At 35.4% G+C, this 21764-nt stretch overlaps 1 protein-coding gene across 2 annotated transcripts in view; it reads left to right on the top strand.

Moving 5' to 3' along the window:
* LOC137418629 (guanine nucleotide-binding protein G(I)/G(S)/G(O) subunit gamma-2) overlaps positions 1-21764 on the top strand; it is a 131675-nt gene that overhangs the window by 89119 nt on the left and 20792 nt on the right. For both annotated transcript variants that reach the window (XM_068104720.2, XM_078786643.1), the window contains 2 exons: positions 19924-19989; positions 21125-21218. In XM_068104720.2, the coding sequence (XP_067960821.1) occupies positions 21209-21218 (10 nt within the window). In that variant the 5' untranslated portion in view covers positions 19924-19989; positions 21125-21208. The remainder of the gene's footprint in view (positions 1-19923; positions 19990-21124; positions 21219-21764) is intronic.

Below are 21764 nucleotides of genomic sequence, written 5' to 3'. Positions count from 1 at the left end.
TCATCCTCATTATTTCCAGATTTCACTCATCCTCATTATTTACAGATTTCACTCATCCTCATTATTTCCAGATTTCTCTCATCCTCATTATTTACAGATTTCACTCATCCTTTATTTACAGATTTCACTCATCCTCATTATTTACAGATTTCTCTCATCCTCATTATTTACAGATTTCTCTCATCCTCATTATTTACAGATTTCACTCTCCCTCATTATTTACAGATTTCACTCATCCTCATTATTTACAGATTTCACTCATCCTCATAATTTACAGATTTCACTCATCCTCATTATTTACAGATTTCACTCATCCTTTATTTACAGATTTCACTCATCCTCATTATTTACAGATTTCTCTCATCCTCATTATTTACAGATTTCTCTCATCCTCATTATTTACAGATTTCACTCTCCCTCATTATTTACAGATTTCACTCATCCTCATTATTTACAGATTTCACTCATCCTCATAATTTACAGATTTCACTCATCCTCATTATTTACAGATTTCTCTCATCCTCATTATTTACAGATTTCTCTCATCCTCATTATTTACAGATTTCACTCTCCCTCATTATTTACAGATTTCACTCATGCTCATTATTTACAGATTTCTCTCATCCTCATTATTTACAGATTTCACTCATCCTCCTTTATTTACAGATTTCACTCATTCTCATTATTTACAGATTTCACTCATCCTCCTTTATTTACAGATTTCACTCATCCTCATTATTTACAGATTTCACTCATCCTCCTTTATTTACAGATTTCACTCATCCTCATTATTTACAGATTTCACTCATCCTCATTATTTACAGATTTCACTCATCCTCATTATTTACAGATTTCACTCATCTTCATTATTTACAGATTTCACTCCTGCTCCTTTATTTACAGATTTCACTCATCCTCATTATTTACAGATTTCACTCATCCTCATTATTTACAGATTTCACTCATCCTCATTATTTACAGATTTCACTCATCATTATTTACAGATTTCACTCATCCTCATTATTTACAGATTTCACTCATCCTCATTATTTCCAGATTTCACTCATCCTACTTTATTTACATATTTCTCTCATCCTCATTATTTCCATATTTCTCTCATCCTCATTATTTCCAGATTTCACTCATCCTCATTATTTACAGATTTCTCTCATCCTCATTATTTCCAGATTTCACTCATCCTCATTATTTCCATATTTCACTCATCCTCATTATTTCCATATTTCTCTCATCCTCATTATTTCCAGATTTCACTCATCCTCATTATTTACAGATTTCACTCATCCTCATTATTTCCAGATTTCTCTCATCCTCATTATTTACAGATTTCACTCATCCTTTATTTACAGATTTCACTCATCCTCATTATTTACAGATTTCTCTCATCCTCATTATTTACAGATTTCTCTCATCCTCATTATTTACAGATTTCACTCTCCCTCATTATTTACAGATTTCACTCATCCTCATTATTTACAGATTTCACTCATCCTCATTACTTCCAGATTTCTCTCATCCTCATTATTTCCATATTTCTAGTCGTCGTCAACGTGTGGCCCTGAATGGGTTTCTCTCATCTCCTCTTCCTGTTCAGGCTGGAGTTCCCCAAGGCAGTGTTCTGGGCCCCGTGCTTTTTCTGGTCTTCATCAATGATCTCTCTGACTCTCTCGAAAATCCTCTCTATCTCTTTGCTGATGACTCCACTCTCTGCCGCTCCATTCCTCTTCCCTCAGATCGGCAGTCTGCTGCCTCCTCACTCTCTGAAGACCTGGACAAAATCACAGACTGGTCAAACAAGTGGAACATGTCTTTCAATCCTGACAAATCTCACACTCTTACTATGTCTCTCCGAAAAGATCGACTGGACAACCCTCCCATCTACTTTCTCAACAATCCTCTCCAAGAAGTTCTGTCGCTCAAGATTTTGGGTCTCACTATCTGCCATGATCTTTCTTGGGAAAACCACATTTCCAAGCTGGCCTCCAAAGCCAGTCGCCGACTGGGCATCCTCCGTCGTGCGAAGTCCTTCCTCGGCACACCTGAGCTCCTCACCACATACAAGGCTTTCATCCGCAGCTCAATGGAATACTGTTCTCCCCTATGGGCCGGTGCTCCTGCCTCACACCTAGCTCGGCTTCACGCTGTTGAAACCAAAGCTTTCAGAATTATTGGAATCTCCCGCGATGAAGCTATCTCTGAGGGCCTTTCACTCACTCACCGCAGGCAGGTAGGTGGTCTTTCTGTCTTCTACCGACTCCTCTCCGGCCTTGCACCCCCAGCTCTCTCTGTGCTCTGTCCCCCAAATATTCCTACAGGTCGCACAAGATCTGCCAGCAACCCTCTGATGGTTAAACTGCCGAAATCTCGGCTCTCTGCTCACCTTCACTCTTTCATTCCTCTTTTCTCCCGCCTCTGGAACAAACTCCCTCACTCCCTTCAATCCCACTCCTCCCTCCAGGTCTTTAAAACAGCTGTTCACCACCATCTCTTATCTTCCCCCATCCAAAACCTTGATCTTTTCTACCCCCGCTAATTCACCCCAGATCCACCTTGTTTGAAATTCCAACTTCTTTCCTGGAAGTCCTGGCAGTGTCCATATGTTTTATACCTCTCCCACCGCCCCCTTCCCATGCCCCCCCCCCCAAAGCCCTCGCCCTCTCTCAGATCTCTCGATGTCTCCATGTCTCTCGGTCCCTGCTCTCAAATGTTGTGTTTGTGTCCTTCCCTCTCTCTCCCCATCTTGTCTACCGCTCCCGATGTTATATGTTTTATGTGTCGGTTTGTCTTTCTGTGTGATTAATGTTCGCTCTTTCACGAGCCTCGATCTTGTATACAAAAAAAAATAAAAAATAAAAAATAAAAATTTCTCTCATCCTCATTATTTGCAGATTTCACTCACCCTCATTATTTACAGATTTCACTCACCCTCATTATTTACAGATTTCATTCATCCTCATTATTTACAGATTTCACTCATCCTCATTATTTACAGATTTCACTCAACCTCTTTATTTACAGATTTCACTCATCCTCATTATTTACAGATTTCTCTCTTCCTCATTATTTACAGATTTCTCTCATCCTCATTATTTCCATATTTCACTCATCCTCATTATTTCCATATTTCTCTCATCCTCATTATTTCCATATTTCTCTCATCCTCATTATTTCCATATTTCTCTCATCCTCATTATTTCCAGATTTCACTCATCCTCATTATTTACAGATTTCACTCATCCTCATTATTTCCAGATTTCTCTCATCCTCATTATTTACAGATTTCACTCATCCTTTATTTACAGATTTCACTCATCCTCATTATTTACAGATTTCTCTCATCCTCATTATTTACAGATTTCTCTCATCCTCATTATTTACAGATTTCACTCTCCCTCATTATTTACAGATTTCACTCATCCTCATTATTTACAGATTTCACTCATCCTCATAATTTACAGATTTCACTCATCCTCATTATTTACAGATTTCACTCATCCTTTATTTACAGATTTCACTCATCCTCATTATTTACAGATTTCTCTCATCCTCATTATTTACAGATTTCTCTCATCCTCATTATTTACAGATTTCACTCTCCCTCATTATTTACAGATTTCACTCATCCTCATTATTTACAGATTTCACTCATCCTCATAATTTACAGATTTCACTCATCCTCATTATTTACAGATTTCTCTCATCCTCATTATTTACAGATTTCTCTCATCCTCATTATTTACAGATTTCACTCTCCCTCATTATTTACAGATTTCACTCATGCTCATTATTTACAGATTTCTCTCATCCTCATTATTTACAGATTTCACTCATCCTCCTTTATTTACAGATTTCACTCATTCTCATTATTTACAGATTTCACTCATCCTCCTTTATTTACAGATTTCACTCATCCTCATTATTTACAGATTTCACTCATCCTCCTTTATTTACAGATTTCACTCATCCTCATTATTTACAGATTTCACTCATCCTCATTATTTACAGATTTCACTCATCCTCATTATTTACAGATTTCACTCATCTTCATTATTTACAGATTTCACTCCTGCTCCTTTATTTACAGATTTCACTCATCCTCATTATTTACAGATTTCACTCATCCTCATTATTTACAGATTTCACTCATCCTCATTATTTACAGATTTCACTCATCATTATTTACAGATTTCACTCATCCTCATTATTTACAGATTTCACTCATCCTCATTATTTACAGATTTCACTCATCCTACTTTATTTACATATTTCTCTCATCCTCATTATTTCCATATTTCTCTCATCCTCATTATTTCCAGATTTCACTCATCCTCATTATTTACAGATTTCTCTCATCCTCATTATTTCCAGATTTCACTCATCCTCATTATTTACAGATTTCACTCATCCTCATTATTTACAGATTTCTCTCATCCTCATTATTTACAGATTTCTCTCATCCTCATTATTTACAGATTTCTCTCATCCTCATTATTTGCAGATTTCACTCATCCTCCTTTATTTACAGATTTCTCTCATCCTCATTATTTCCAGATTTCTCTCATCCTCATTATTTACTGATTTCTCTCATCCTCCTTTATTTACAGATTTCACTCATCCTCATTATTTGCAGATGTCACTCATCCTCATTATTTACAGATTTCACTCATCCTCATTATTTACAGATTTCACTCATCCTCATTATTTACAGATTTCTTTCATCCTCATTATTTACTGATTTCACTCTTTTTTTTTTTTTTTTTTTTTTTTTTTTTTTTTTTTTTTTTGTATACAAGATCGAGGCTCGTGAAAGAGCGAACATTAATCACACAGAAAGACAAACAGACACATAAAACAAATAACATCGGGAGCGGTAGACAAGATGGGGAGAGAGGGGGAAGGACACAAACACAACATTTGAGAGCAGGGACCGAGAGACATGGAGACATGGAGAGATCTGTGGGAGGGAGAGGGCTTTGGGGGGGAGGCATGTGAAGGGGGGGAGGCATGTGAAGGGGGGGAGGCATGTGAAGGGGGGGGGGGTGGGAGAGGTATAAACATATGGACACTGCCAGGATTTCCAGGAAATAAGTTGGAATTTCAAACAAGGTGGATCTGGGGTGAATTAGTGGGGGTAGAAAAGATCAAGGTTATGGATGGGGGAAGATAAGAGATGGTGGTGAACAGCTGTTTTAAAGACCTGGAGGGAGGAGAGGGATTGAAGGGAGTGTGGGAGTTTGTTCCACAGGCGGGAGAAAAGAGGAATGAAAGAGTGAAGGTGAGCAGAGAGCCGAGATTTCGGCAGTTTAACCATCAGAGGGTTGCTGGCAGATCTTGTGCGACCTGTAGGAATATTTGGGGGACAGAGCACAGAGAGAGCTGGGGGAGCAAGGCCGGAGAGGAGTCGGTAGAAGACAGAAAGACCACCTACCTGCCTGCGGTGAGTGAGTGAAAGGCCCTCAGAGATAGCTTCATCGCGGGAGATTCCAATGATTTTGAAAGCTTTGGATTCAACAGCGTGAAGCCGAGCCAGGTGTGAGGCAGGAGCACCAGCCCATAGGGGAGAACAGTATTCCATTGAGCTGCGGATGAAAGCCTTGTATGTGGTGAGGAGCTCAGGTGTGCCGAGGAAGGACTTCGCACGACGGAGGATGCCCAGTCGGCGACTGGCTTTGGAGGCCAGCTTGGAAATGTGGTTTTCCCAAGAAAGATCATGGCAGATAGTGAGACCCAAAAGCTTGAGTGACAGAACTTCTTGGAGAGGATTGTTGAGAAAGTAGATGGGAGGGTTGTCCAGTCGATCTTTTCGGAGAGACATAGTAAGAGAGTGAGATTTGGCAGGATTGAAAGACATGTTCCACTTGTTTGACCAGTCTGTGATTTTGTCCAGGTCTTCAGAGAGTGAGGAGGCTGCAGACTGCCGATCTGAGGGAAGAGGAATGGAGCGGCAGAGAGTGGAGTCATCAGCAAAGAGATAGAGAGGATTTTCAAGAGAGTCAGAGAGATCATTGATGAAGACGAGAAAAAGCACAGGGCCCAGAACACTGCCTTGGGGAACTTCCTCCTTTATTTTTCCTCCTTTATTTACATATTTCACTCATCCTCATTATTTACAGATTTCACTCATCCTCATTATTTACAGATTTCACTCATCCTCATTATTTACAGATTTCACTCATCCTCATTATTTACAGATTTCTCTCATCCTCATTATTTACAGATTTCACTCATCCTCCTTTATTTACAGATTTCGCTCATCCTCATTATTTACAGATTTCTCTCATCCTCATTATTTACAGATTTCTCTCATCCTCATTATTTACAGATTTCTCTCATCCTCCTTTATTTACAGATTTCTCTCATCCTCATTATTTACATATTTATCTCATCCTCATTATTTCCATATTTCTCTCATCCTCATTATTTACAGATTTCACTCACCCTCATTATTTACAGATTTCACTCACCCTCATTATTTACAGATTTCACTCATCCTCATTATTTACAGATTTCACTCATCCTCATTATTTACAGATTTCTCTCATCCTCATTATTTGCAGATTTCGCTCAGCCTCATTATTTACAGATTTTACTCATCCTCATTATTTAGAGATTTCACTCATCCTCATTATTTACATATTTCACTCATCCTCATTATTTACATATTTCTCTCATCATTATTTACAGATTTCACTCATCCTCATTATTTACAGATTTCACTCATCCTCATTATTTCTGTATTTCACTCATCCTCATTATTTACAGATTTCATTTATCCTCGTTATTTACAGATTTCACTCATCCTCATTATTTACAGATTTCACTCATCCTCATTATTTAGAGATTTCACTCATCCTCATTATTTACAGATTTCACTCATCCTCCTTTATTTACAGATTTCTCTCATCCTCATTATTTCCAGATTTCTCTCATCCTCATTATTTACTGATTTCTCTCATCCTCCTTTATTTACAGATTTCACTCATCCTCATTATTTGCAGATGTCACTCATCCTCATTATTTACAGATTTCACTCATCCTCATTATTTACAGATTTCACTCATCCTCATTATTTACAGATTTCTTTCATCCTCATTATTTACTGATTTCACTCTTCCTCCTTTATTTACATATTTCACTCATCCTCATTATTTACAGATTTCACTCATCCTCATTATTTACAGATTTCACTCATCCTCATTATTTACAGATTTCACTCATCCTCATTATTTACAGATTTCTCTCATCCTCATTATTTACAGATTTCACTCATCCTCCTTTATTTACAGATTTCGCTCATCCTCATTATTTACAGATTTCTCTCATCCTCATTATTTACAGATTTCTCTCATCCTCATTATTTACAGATTTCTCTCATCCTCCTTTATTTACAGATTTCTCTCATCCTCATTATTTACATATTTATCTCATCCTCATTATTTCCATATTTCTCTCATCCTCATTATTTACAGATTTCACTCACCCTCATTATTTACAGATTTCACTCACCCTCATTATTTACAGATTTCACTCATCCTCATTATTTACAGATTTCACTCATCCTCATTATTTACAGATTTCTCTCATCCTCATTATTTGCAGATTTCGCTCAGCCTCATTATTTACAGATTTTACTCATCCTCATTATTTAGAGATTTCACTCATCCTCATTATTTACATATTTCACTCATCCTCATTATTTACATATTTCTCTCATCATTATTTACAGATTTCACTCATCCTCATTATTTACAGATTTCACTCATCCTCATTATTTCTGTATTTCACTCATCCTCATTATTTACAGATTTCACTCATCCTCATTATTTCTGTATTTCACTCATCCTCATTATTTACATATTTCTCTCATCATTATTTACAGATTTCACTCATCCTCATTATTTGCAGATTTCATTTATCCTCGTTATTTACAGATTTCACTCATCCTCATTATTTACAGATTTCACTCATCCTCATTATTTAGAGATTTCACTCATCCTCATTATTTACAGATTTCACTCATCCTCATTATTTCCATATTTAACTCATCCTCATTATTTACATATTTCTCTCATCATTATTTACAGATTTCACTCATCCTCATTATTTGCAGATTTCACTCATCATTATTTACAGATTTCACTCATCGTCATTATTTACAGATTTCTGTCATCCTCATTATTTACAGATTTCACTCATCATCATTATTTACAGATTTCACTCATCCTCATTATTTACAGATTTCACTCATCCTCATTATTTACAGATTTCACTCATCCTCATTATTTACAGATTTCACTCATCCTCATTATTTCCAGATTTCACTCATCCTCCTTTATTTACAGATTTCTCTCATCCTCATTATTTACAGATTTCTCTCATCCTCATTATTTACAGATTTCTCTCATCCTCATTATTTACAGATTTCTCTCATCCTCATTATTTGCAGATTTCACTCATCCTCCTTTATTTACAGATTTCTCTCATCCTCATTATTTGCAGATTTCTCTCATCCTCATTATTTACAGATTTCTCTCATCCTCATTATTTGCAGATGTCACTCATCCTCATTATTTACAGATTTCGCTCATCCTCATTATTTACAGATTTCACTCATCCTCATTATTTACAGATTTCTTTCATCCTCATTATTTACTGATTTCACTCATCCTCCTTTATTTACATATTTCACTCATCCTCATTATTTACAGATTTCACTCATCCTCATTATTTACAGATTTCACTCATCCTCATTATTTACAGATTTCTCTCATCCTCATTATTTACAGATTTCTCTCATCCTCATTATTTACAGATTTTGCTCATCCTCATTATTTACAGATTTCGCTCATCCTCATTATTTACAGATTTCTCTCATCCTCATTATTTACAGATTTCTCTCATCCTCATTATTTACAGATTTCTCTCATCCTCATTATTTGCAGATTTCACTCATCCTCCTTTATTTACAGATTTCTCTCATCCTCATTATTTACAGATTTCTCTCATCCTCATTATTTACAGATTTCTCTCATCCTCCTTTATTTACAGATTTCACTCATCCTCATTATTTGCAGATTTCACTCATCCTCATTATTTGCAGATTTCGCTCAGCCTCATTATTTACAGATTTCACTCATCCTCATTATTTACAGATTTCACTCATCCTCATTATTTACAGATCTCACTCATCCTCATTATTTACAGATTTCACTCAGCCTCATTGTTTACAGATTTCACTCATCCTCATTATTTACAGATTTCTCTCATCCTCATTATTTACAGATTTCTCTCATCCTCATTATTTACAGATTTCACTCATCCTCATCATTTACAGATTTCACTCATCCTCATTATTTCCATATTTCACTCATCCTCATTATTTACAGATTTCACTCATCCTCATTATTTACATATTTCTCTCATCCTCATTATTTACAGATTTCACTCATCCTCATTATTTACAGATTTCACTCATCCTCATTATTTCCAGATTTCACTCATCCTCCTTTATTTACAGATTTCTCTCATCCTCATTATTTACAGATTTCTCTCATCCTCATTATTTACAGATTTCTCTCATCCTCATTATTTACAGATTTCTCTCATCCTCATTATTTGCAGATTTCACTCATCCTCCTTTATTTACAGATTTCTCTCATCCTCATTATTTGCAGATTTCTCTCATCCTCATTATTTACAGATTTCTCTCATCCTCATTATTTGCAGATGTCACTCATCCTCATTATTTACAGATTTCGCTCATCCTCATTATTTACAGATTTCACTCATCCTCATTATTTACAGATTTCTTTCATCCTCATTATTTACTGATTTCACTCATCCTCCTTTATTTACATATTTCACTCATCCTCATTATTTACAGATTTCACTCATCCTCATTATTTACAGATTTCACTCATCCTCATTATTTACAGATTTCTCTCATCCTCATTATTTACAGATTTCTCTCATCCTCATTATTTACAGATTTTGCTCATCCTCATTATTTACAGATTTCGCTCATCCTCATTATTTACAGATTTCTCTCATCCTCATTATTTACAGATTTCTCTCATCCTCATTATTTACAGATTTCTCTCATCCTCATTATTTGCAGATTTCACTCATCCTCCTTTATTTCCATATTTCTCTCATCCTCATTATTTGCAGATTTCACTCATCCTCATTATTTCCATATTTCTCTCATCCTCATTATTTCCATATTTCTCTCATCCTCATTATTTCCATATTTCTCTCATCCTCATTATTTCCAGATTTCACTCATCCTCATTATTTACAGATTTCACTCATCCTCATTATTTCCAGATTTCTCTCATCCTCATTATTTATAGATTTCACTCATCCTTTATTTACAGATTTCACTCATCCTCATTATTTACAGATTTCTCTCATCCTCATTATTTACAGATTTCTCTCATCCTCATTATTTACAGATTTCACTCTCCCTCATTATTTACAGATTTCACTCATCCTCATTATTTACAGATTTCACTCATCCTCATAATTTACAGATTTCACTCATCCTCATTATTTACAGATTTCACTCATCCTTTATTTACAGATTTCACTCATCCTCATTATTTACAGATTTCTCTCATCCTCATTATTTACAGATTTCTCTCATCCTCATTATTTACAGATTTCACTCTCCCTCATTATTTACAGATTTCACTCATCCTCATTATTTACAGATTTCACTCATCCTCATAATTTACAGATTTCACTCATCCTCATTATTTACAGATTTCTCTCATCCTCATTATTTACAGATTTCTCTCATCCTCATTATTTACAGATTTCACTCTCCCTCATTATTTACAGATTTCACTCATGCTCATTATTTACAGATTTCTCTCATCCTCATTATTTACAGATTTCACTCATCCTCCTTTATTTACAGATTTCACTCATTCTCATTATTTACAGATTTCACTCATCCTCCTTTATTTACAGATTTCACTCATCCTCATTATTTACAGATTTCACTCATCCTCCTTTATTTACAGATTTCACTCATCCTCATTATTTACAGATTTCACTCATCCTCATTATTTACAGATTTCACTCATCCTCATTATTTACAGATTTCACTCATCTTCATTATTTACAGATTTCACTCCTGCTCCTTTATTTACAGATTTCACTCATCCTCATTATTTACAGATTTCACTCATCCTCATTATTTACAGATTTCACTCATCCTCATTATTTACAGATTTCACTCATCATTATTTACAGATTTCACTCATCCTCATTATTTACAGATTTCACTCATCCTCATTATTTCCAGATTTCACTCATCCTACTTTATTTACATATTTCTCTCATCCTCATTATTTCCATATTTCTCTCATCCTCATTATTTCCAGATTTCACTCATCCTCATTATTTACAGATTTCTCTCATCCTCATTATTTCCAGATTTCACTCATCCTCATTATTTACAGATTTCACTCATCCTCATTATTTACAGATTTCTCTCATCCTCATTATTTACAGATTTCTCTCATCCTCATTATTTACAGATTTCTCTCATCCTCATTATTTGCAGATTTCACTCATCCTCCTTTATTTACAGATTTCTCTCATCCTCATTATTTCCAGATTTCTCTCATCCTCATTATTTACTGATTTCTCTCATCCTCCTTTATTTACAGATTTCACTCATCCTCATTATTTGCAGATGTCACTCATCCTCATTATTTACAGATTTCACTCATCCTCATTATTTACAGATTTCACTCATCCTCATTATTTACAGATTTCTTTCATCCTCATTATTTACTGATTTCACTCTTCCTCCTTTATTTACATATTTCACTCATCCTCATTATTTACAGATTTCACTCATCCTCATTATTTACAGATTTCACTCATCCTCATTATTTACAGATTTCACTCATCCTCATTATTTACAGATTTCTCTCATCCTCATTATTTACAGATTTCACTCATCCTCCTTTATTTACAGATTTCGCTCATCCTCATTATTTACAGATTTCTCTCATCCTCATTATTTACAGATTTCTCTCATCCTCATTATTTACAGATTTCTCTCATCCTCCTTTATTTACAGATTTCTCTCATCCTCATTATTTACATATTTATCTCATCCTCATTATTTCCATATTTCTCTCATCCTCATTATTTACAGATTTCACTCACCCTCATTATTTACAGATTTCACTCACCCTCATTATTTACAGATTTCACTCATCCTCATTATTTACAGATTTCACTCATCCTCATTATTTACAGATTTCTCTCATCCTCATTATTTGCAGATTTCGCTCAGCCTCATTATTTACAGATTTTACTCATCCTCATTATTTAGAGATTTCACTCATCCTCATTATTTACATATTTCACTCATCCTCATTATTTACATATTTCTCTCATCATTATTTACAGATTTCACTCATCCTCATTATTTACAGATTTCACTCATCCTCATTATTTCTGTATTTCACTCATCCTCATTATTTACAGATTTCACTCATCCTCATTATTTCTGTATTTCACTCATCCTCATTATTTACATATTTCTCTCATCATTATTTACAGATTTCACTCATCCTCATTATTTGCAGATTTCATTTATCCTCGTTATTTACAGATTTCACTCATCCTCATTATTTACAGATTTCACTCATCCTCATTATTTAGAGATTTCACTCATCCTCATTATTTACAGATTTCACTCATCCTCATTATTTCCATATTTAACTCATCCTCATTATTTACATATTTCTCTCATCATTATTTACAGATTTCACTCATCCTCATTATTTGCAGATTTCACTCATCATTATTTACAGATTTCACTCATCGTCATTATTTACAGATTTCTGTCATCCTCATTATTTACAGATTTCACTCATCATCATTATTTACAGATTTCACTCATCCTCATTATTTACAGATTTCACTCATCCTCATTATTTACAGATTTCACTCATCCTCATTATTTACAGATTTCACTCATCCTCATTATTTCCAGATTTCACTCATCCTCCTTTATTTACAGATTTCTCTCATCCTCATTATTTACAGATTTCTCTCATCCTCATTATTTACAGATTTCTCTCATCCTCATTATTTACAGATTTCTCTCATCCTCATTATTTGCAGATTTCACTCATCCTCCTTTATTTACAGATTTCTCTCATCCTCATTATTTGCAGATTTCTCTCATCCTCATTATTTACAGATTTCTCTCATCCTCATTATTTGCAGATGTCACTCATCCTCATTATTTACAGATTTCGCTCATCCTCATTATTTACAGATTTCACTCATCCTCATTATTTACAGATTTCTTTCATCCTCATTATTTACTGATTTCACTCATCCTCCTTTATTTACATATTTCACTCATCCTCATTATTTACAGATTTCACTCATCCTCATTATTTACAGATTTCACTCATCCTCATTATTTACAGATTTCTCTCATCCTCATTATTTACAGATTTCTCTCATCCTCATTATTTACAGATTTTGCTCATCCTCATTATTTACAGATTTCGCTCATCCTCATTATTTACAGATTTCTCTCATCCTCATTATTTACAGATTTCTCTCATCCTCATTATTTACAGATTTCTCTCATCCTCATTATTTGCAGATTTCACTCATCCTCCTTTATTTACAGATTTCTCTCATCCTCATTATTTACAGATTTCTCTCATCCTCATTATTTACAGATTTCTCTCATCCTCCTTTATTTACAGATTTCACTCATCCTCATTATTTGCAGATTTCACTCATCCTCATTATTTGCAGATTTCGCTCAGCCTCATTATTTACAGATTTCACTCATCCTCATTATTTACAGATTTCACTCATCCTCATTATTTACAGATCTCACTCATCCTCATTATTTACAGATTTCACTCAGCCTCATTGTTTACAGATTTCACTCATCCTCATTATTTACAGATTTCTCTCATCCTCATTATTTACAGATTTCTCTCATCCTCATTATTTACAGATTTCACTCATCCTCATCATTTACAGATTTCACTCATCCTCATTATTTCCATATTTCACTCATCCTCATTATTTACAGATTTCACTCATCCTCATTATTTACATATTTCTCTCATCCTCATTATTTACAGATTTCACTCATCCTCATTATTTACAGATTTCACTCATCCTCATTATTTCCAGATTTCACTCATCCTCCTTTATTTACAGATTTCTCTCATCCTCATTATTTACAGATTTCTCTCATCCTCATTATTTACAGATTTCTCTCATCCTCATTATTTACAGATTTCTCTCATCCTCATTATTTGCAGATTTCACTCATCCTCCTTTATTTACAGATTTCTCTCATCCTCATTATTTGCAGATTTCTCTCATCCTCATTATTTACAGATTTCTCTCATCCTCATTATTTGCAGATGTCACTCATCCTCATTATTTACAGATTTCGCTCATCCTCATTATTTACAGATTTCACTCATCCTCATTATTTACAGATTTCTTTCATCCTCATTATTTACTGATTTCACTCATCCTCCTTTATTTACATATTTCACTCATCCTCATTATTTACAGATTTCACTCATCCTCATTATTTACAGATTTCACTCATCCTCATTATTTACAGATTTCTCTCATCCTCATTATTTACAGATTTCTCTCATCCTCATTATTTACAGATTTTGCTCATCCTCATTATTTACAGATTTCGCTCATCCTCATTATTTACAGATTTCTCTCATCCTCATTATTTACAGATTTCTCTCATCCTCATTATTTACAGATTTCTCTCATCCTCATTATTTGCAGATTTCACTCATCCTCATTATTTGCAGATTTCACTCATCCTCCTTTATTTCCATATTTCTCTCATCCTCATTATTTGCAGATTTCACTCATCCTCATTATTTACAGATTTCACTCATCCTCATTATTTACAGATTTCACTCATCCTCATTATTTACAGATTTCACTCATCCTCATTTTTTGCAGATTTCACTCATCCTCATTATTTACAGATTTCACTCATCCTCATTATTTCCAGATTTCACTCATCCTACTTTATTTACATATTTCTCTCCTCATTATTTCCATATTTCTCTCATCCTCATTATTTCCAGATTTCACTCATCCTCATTATTTACAGATTTCTCTCATCCTCATTATTTACAGATTTCTCTCATCCTCATTATTTACAGATTTCACTCATCCTCATCATTTACAGATTTCACTCATCCTCATTATTTCCATATTTCACTCATCCTCATTATTTACAGATTTCACTCATCCTCATTATTTACATATTTCTCTCATCCTCATTATTTACAGATTTCACTCATCCTCATTATTTACAGATTTCACTCATCCTCATTATTTCCAGATTTCACTCATCCTCATTATTTTACAGATTTCACTCATCCTCATTATTTACATATTTCACTCATCCTCCTTTATTTACATATTTATCTCATCCTCATTATTTCCATATTTCTCTCATCCTCATTATTTACAGATTTCACTCAGCCTCATTATTTACATATTTCTCTCATCCTCATTATTTACAGATTTCACTAATCCTCATTATTTACAGATTTCACTCCTCCTCATTATTTCCATATTTCACTCATCCTCATTATTTCCATATTTCTCTCATCCTCATTATTTGCAGATTTCACTCACCCTCGTTATTTACAGATTTCACTCACCCTCATTATTTACAGATTTCATTCATCCTCATTATTTACAGATTTCACTCATCGTCATTATTTACAGATTTCACTCAACCTCTTTATTTACAGATTTCACTCATCCTCATTATTTACAGATTTCTCTCTTCCTCATTATTTACAGATTTCTCTCATCCTCATTATTTCCATATTTCACTCATCCTCATTATTTCCATATTTCTCTCATCCTCATTATTTCCATATTTCTCTCATCCTCATTATTTCCATATTTCTCTCATCCTCATTATTTCCAGATTTCACTCATCCTCATTATTTACAGATTTCACTCATCCTCATTATTTCCAGATTTCTCTCATCCTCATTATTTACAGATTTCACTCATCCTTTATTTACAGATTTCACTCATCCTCATTATTTACAGATTTCTCTCATCCTCATTATTTACAGATTTCACTCTCCCTCATTATTTACAGATTTCACTCATCCTCATTATTTACAGATTTCACTCATCCTCATAATTTACAGATTTCACTCATCCTCATTATTTGCAGATTTCACTCATCCTTATTACTTCCAGATTTCACTCATCCTCATTACTTCCAGATTTCACTCATGCTCATTATTTACAGATTTCTCTCATCCTCATTATTTACAGATTTCACTCATCCTCCTTTATTTACAGATTTCACTCATCCTCATTATTTACAGATTTCACTCATCCTCCTTTATTTACAGATTTCACTCATCCTCATTATTTACAGATTTCACTCATCCTCCTTTATTTCCAGATTTCACTCTTCCTCATTATTTGCAGATTTCACTCATCCTCATTATTTACAGATTTCACTCATCCTCATTATTTACACATTTCACTCATCTTCATTATTTACACAGATTTCTCATCCTCATTATTTACACATTTCACGCATCCTCATTATTTACACATTTCACTCATCCTCATTATTTACACAGATTTCTCATCCTCATTATTTACAGATTTCACTCATCCTCATTATTTACACATTTCAGTCATCCTCATTATTTACAGATTTCTCCCATCCTCATTATTTACAGATTTCACTCACCCTCATTATTTCCAGATTTCTCTCACCCTCATTATTTACAGATTTCACTCATCCTCGTTATTTGCAGATTTCACTCACGCTCATTATTTCCAGATTTCTCTCACCCTCATTATTTACAGATTTCACTCATCCTCCTTATTCACAGATTTCACTCATCCTCATTATTTACAGATTTCTCTCATCATTATTTGCAGATTTCACTCATCCTCCTTTATTTACAGATTTCACTCATCCTCATTATTTACAGATTTCACTCATCCTCATTATTTACACATTTCAGTCATCCTCATTATTTACAGATTTCACTCACCCTCATTATTTACAGATTTCACTCATCCTCATTATTTACACATTTCAGTCATCCTCATTATTTACAGATTTCACTCACCCTCATTATTTACAGATTTCACTCAGCCTCATTATTTACATATTTCTCTCATCGTCATTATTTACACATTTCACTCAGCCTCATTATTTACACATTTCACTCATCCTCATTATTTACAGATTTCACTCATCCTCATTATTTACAGATTTTACTCATCCTCATTGTTTACATATTTCTCTCATCCTCATTATTTACACATTTCACTCATCCTCATTATTTACACATTTCACTCATCCTCATTATTTACACATTTCACTCATCCTCATTATTTACAGATTTCACTCATCCTCATTATTTACAGATTTCACTCATCCTCCTTTATTTACAGATTTCACTCATCCTCATTGTTTACAGATTTCACTCATGCTCCTTTATTTACAGATTTCACTCATCCTCATTATTTACAGATTTCACTCATCCTACTTTATTTACAGATTTCACTCATCCTCATTCTTTACACATTTCACTCATCCTCATTATTTACAGATTTCACTCATCCTCATTATTTACAGATTTCACTCATCCTACTTTATTTACAGATTTCACTCATCCTCATTATTTACAGATTTCACTCATCCTCATTATTTCCAGATTTCACTCATCCTCCTTTATTTCCAGATTTCACTCATCCTCCTTTATTTGCAGATTTCACTCCTCCTCATTATTTCCATATTTCACTCATCCTCAATATTTCCATATTTCTCTCATCCTCATTATTTGCAGATTTCACTCATCCTCATTATTTACAGATTTCACTCTCCTCATTATTTACAGATTTCATTCATCCTCATTATTGACAGATTTCACTCATCCTCATTATTTACAGATTTCACTCAACCTCCTTTATTTACAGATTTCACTCATCCTCATTATTTACAGATTTCTCTCATCCTCATTATTTACATATTTCTCTCATCCTCATTATTTACAGATTTCACTCATCCTCATTATTTACAGATTTCACTCATCCTCATTATTTACAGATTTCACTCATGCTTTATTATTTACAGATTTCACTCAGCCTCATTATTTCCAGATTTCACTCATGCTCCTTTATTTACAGATTTCACTCAGCCTCATTATTTACAGATTTCTCTCATCCTCATTATTTCCAGATTTCAGTCATCATTATTTTCAGATTTCACTCATGCTCCTTTATTTCCAGATTTCACTCATCCTTATTATTTGCAGATTTCTCTCATCCTCATTATTTACAGATTTCTCTCATCCTCATTATTTGCAGATTTCACTCATCCTCCTTTATTTCCAGATTTCACTCTTCCTCATTATTTGCAGATTTCACTCATCCTCCTTTATTTACAGATTTCACTCATCCTCCTTTATTTACAGATTTCACTCATCCTCATTATTTACAGATTTCACTCCTCATTATTTACACATTTCACTCATCCTCATTATTTACACAGATTTCTCATCCTCATTATTTACAGATTTCACTCATCCTCATTATTTACACATTTCAGTCATCCTCATTATTTACGGATTTCACTCATCCTCATTATTTACGGATTTCAGTCATCCTCATTATTTACGGATTTCTCTCATCCTCATTATTTACAGATTTCACTCATCCTCATTATTTACAGATTTCTCATCCTCATTATTTACAGATTTCACTCATCCTCATTATTTACACATTTCAGTCATCCTCATTATTTACGGATTTCTCTCATCCTCATTATTTACAGATTTCACTCATCCTCATTATTTACGGATTTCTCTCATCCTCATTATTTACAGATTTCACTCATCCTCATTATTTACGGATTTCACTCATCCTCATTATTTACAGATTTCACTCATCCTCATTATTTACATATTTCTCTCATCCTCATTATTTACACGTTTCACTCATCCTCATTATTTACACAGATTTCTCATCCTCATGAATGTTGGTCTTCCTTTATGTATTCTTTGTACAACATACATTTATTATATAGAAGCAATTACACTTCAATACACACCCAGTGGTGTTTATAATAGAGGACATGGATTTGTCCCCCCAATGGAGGAAGACCCTATCGTGTTCAGGCCGTTGATGCTCCTCTGGTTGGCAGCGAGTGCCCCGGAAGTATTGACAGAAAGGGAGTGGCAATTCTGTGTGTGGGACAATTGCATGCTCAGTCAGGGTCACCCAGATAGCTCAGATGGCGGAGCACTGGTCCGGTTTTTCCAGAATACGTGGGTCTGATTGCTGGTCTGGGCGTGTATATATACATATATATACATATATAATCCCGAACTTTGTGTGTAAAATCCTTTGTGTTGTGTTGAGTTTTTGCACCCATCCTTATTGTATCATGACGGCTTATTAAAAGCTGATATATTTGGTTATCTGATTTTATTTCCCACCATATTTTGATTTGATTTTATTACCAGACAGGGACACCAGTGGTGATCTTTTTGGATTCGGAATTCCACTTTCCGTATCAACTTTTGTTGATTCCGTGAACGTCATCGTCTGTTCTGTGTGTGTTCTTGCTTTTCCACGAGCCTTGATCATGTAAAAAAAAAAAAAAATCCAGTATTATTTTATTTTGCATCTCTTTATTAATATTAATTGTGTATTAATAAAGTAGTGCCACAAGTGCATAAGATCGCCGTCCATGTCGGTGATTGTTGTTGATTCGGGTCCCAGCGGAGTGTTTCTGTGTGTATGTCCACACACTGCACGACATCTTCTTTCACTGGTAACGTATTTCGCCCCCAGAAACGTCTGTCTGCGGTTTTGAACTCCAACTCTGTACCTTCACCTGATTTATCTACCGTTGCAAAGGTAATCATCAATTTACTTGGTTGAAAAAAACCTTTGGCATGGTTACGTGCACGTGAAGATGAGTGGGGAAGAGAGGGGAGACAGGTGAGGGAGAGAGGGGAGATGGGGGATGGTGAGGGGATTTGGGAAGGTAGAGGGGAGTGGGGAAGAGAGGAGAGACAGGAGAGGGAGGGAGAGGGGAGACAGGTGAGGGAGAGAGGGGAGTGGGGAAGAGAGTGGAGAGAGGGGAGATGGGGGAGGGTGAGGGTATTTTGGAAGGTAGAGAGGAGCGGGGGAGTGGGGGAAAGAAGGGAGACAGGGGAGGAAGGGAAGATACAGGGGAGGGTGAGGGGATTTGGGAAGGTAAAGGAGAGTGGGAGAAAGAAGGGAGACAGGGGAGGAAGAGAAGATACAGTGGAGGGTGAGGGGATTTGGGAAGGTAGAGGAGAGTGGGAGAAAGAAGGGAGACAGGTGAGGGAGAGAGGAGAGTGGGGAAGAGAGTGGAGAGAGGGGAGATGGGGGAGGGTGAGGGTATTTTGGAAGGTAGAGGGGAGCGGGGGAGTGGGGGAAAGAAGGGAGACAGGGGAGGAAGAGAGGATGCAGGGGAGGGTGAGGGGTTTTGGGAAGGTAGAGGGGAGAAAGAGAAAGAAGGGAGACAGGAGAAGGCGAGGGGAGACAGTGGAGGGAGACAGGACTGGGGGAGAGAGGAGAGAGGGCAGGGGATCCTATGCTGGCTTTTCCCGTCATTTTGGGTGGGTACTCTTCCTATTAATATACTCGTAGATAGAACAAAATGCCAAAAAAAAAACTGTATCATCATTGTGTTTCTTTTGGTTTGGTTGTGATCTATTTTTAAACCGGAACAAGGCTTTGTGGACAGCCTGTACTTTGTTCATAACCCTAAAACGATCTCCATATAATCCAAGGTAAGTTTACCCAATCAAATGTTTTGAATAAATCAATAAGTTGGTAAACTCATTTTACTTTCTCCTTTTCTTGAAGTGGCAGCTGCAGACAACACCTCAATGCATTCCTTATTGAATTTGAACCTCTCATTTTGAGCTCTTTCAACAAGTGTAAGAATAAAAGGCCTTTTGAGCATCTTTCCACTTTATCGTTATCTATAATGTATGTCCAAACGATCTTTGTTTTGCAGTCTCTCCCTGGCTGACTTCCTTCATCACACCTCCATCACGGCACGTCCCAGCTCGGATATGGAAAGTTGAACATCTGTCTCGATATGCCCCCTGGTATGTATGCTCTGCCGACTCATCGTGGCCTTTTCATTAGTATCCCCAAGCTTTTAAAACAAAATGGGGGGATATTGTAATCAGCTTCGTCTGTCTGTCTGTCCATCACACTATCTCCTCCTAAAAGGTTGTGCAGAAATTTACCAAACCTGATAGTTATGATCACCGCATGGAAAGAAGATGAGAGCGCAGTATTATTTTTGGTCCCAACCTTTCGGGCCCTGGGGATAGGTCAAAAGGTCAAGGTCAAAACCCACAAAATGCTATTACAGGCACGTTTTAAACATTTTTTTTAAATGAGTCTTTATATGGTATATGCGATCAACATTGGGGGACGTTTGAATGGGTTTGACCCCCAGTGCATGCCCCAGGAGAGCATGAACTAAGCTAAATAAACCAAGACCTATTTTAATAATTCATGGACTTAGGGTCACAGCTCACAGGGTCAAAACAACATTTTTTTTTAAACTCAAAATTTGATATTGGGATCATTCCTGGTGGAACGTTTTGCCGTCTTTCAACTTTGCTTAAGGCACGAAGCGTGGG

The sequence above is a fragment of the Myxine glutinosa genome, chromosome 11 (genome assembly GCF_964187855.1).
Source record: "Myxine glutinosa chromosome 11, kmMyxGlut1.1, whole genome shotgun sequence".
Classification (NCBI taxonomy): domain Eukaryota; kingdom Metazoa; phylum Chordata; class Myxini; order Myxiniformes; family Myxinidae; genus Myxine; species Myxine glutinosa.
The sequence above is the reverse complement of the archived record's forward strand: the minus strand, read 5'-3'. Positions and strand labels throughout refer to the sequence as shown.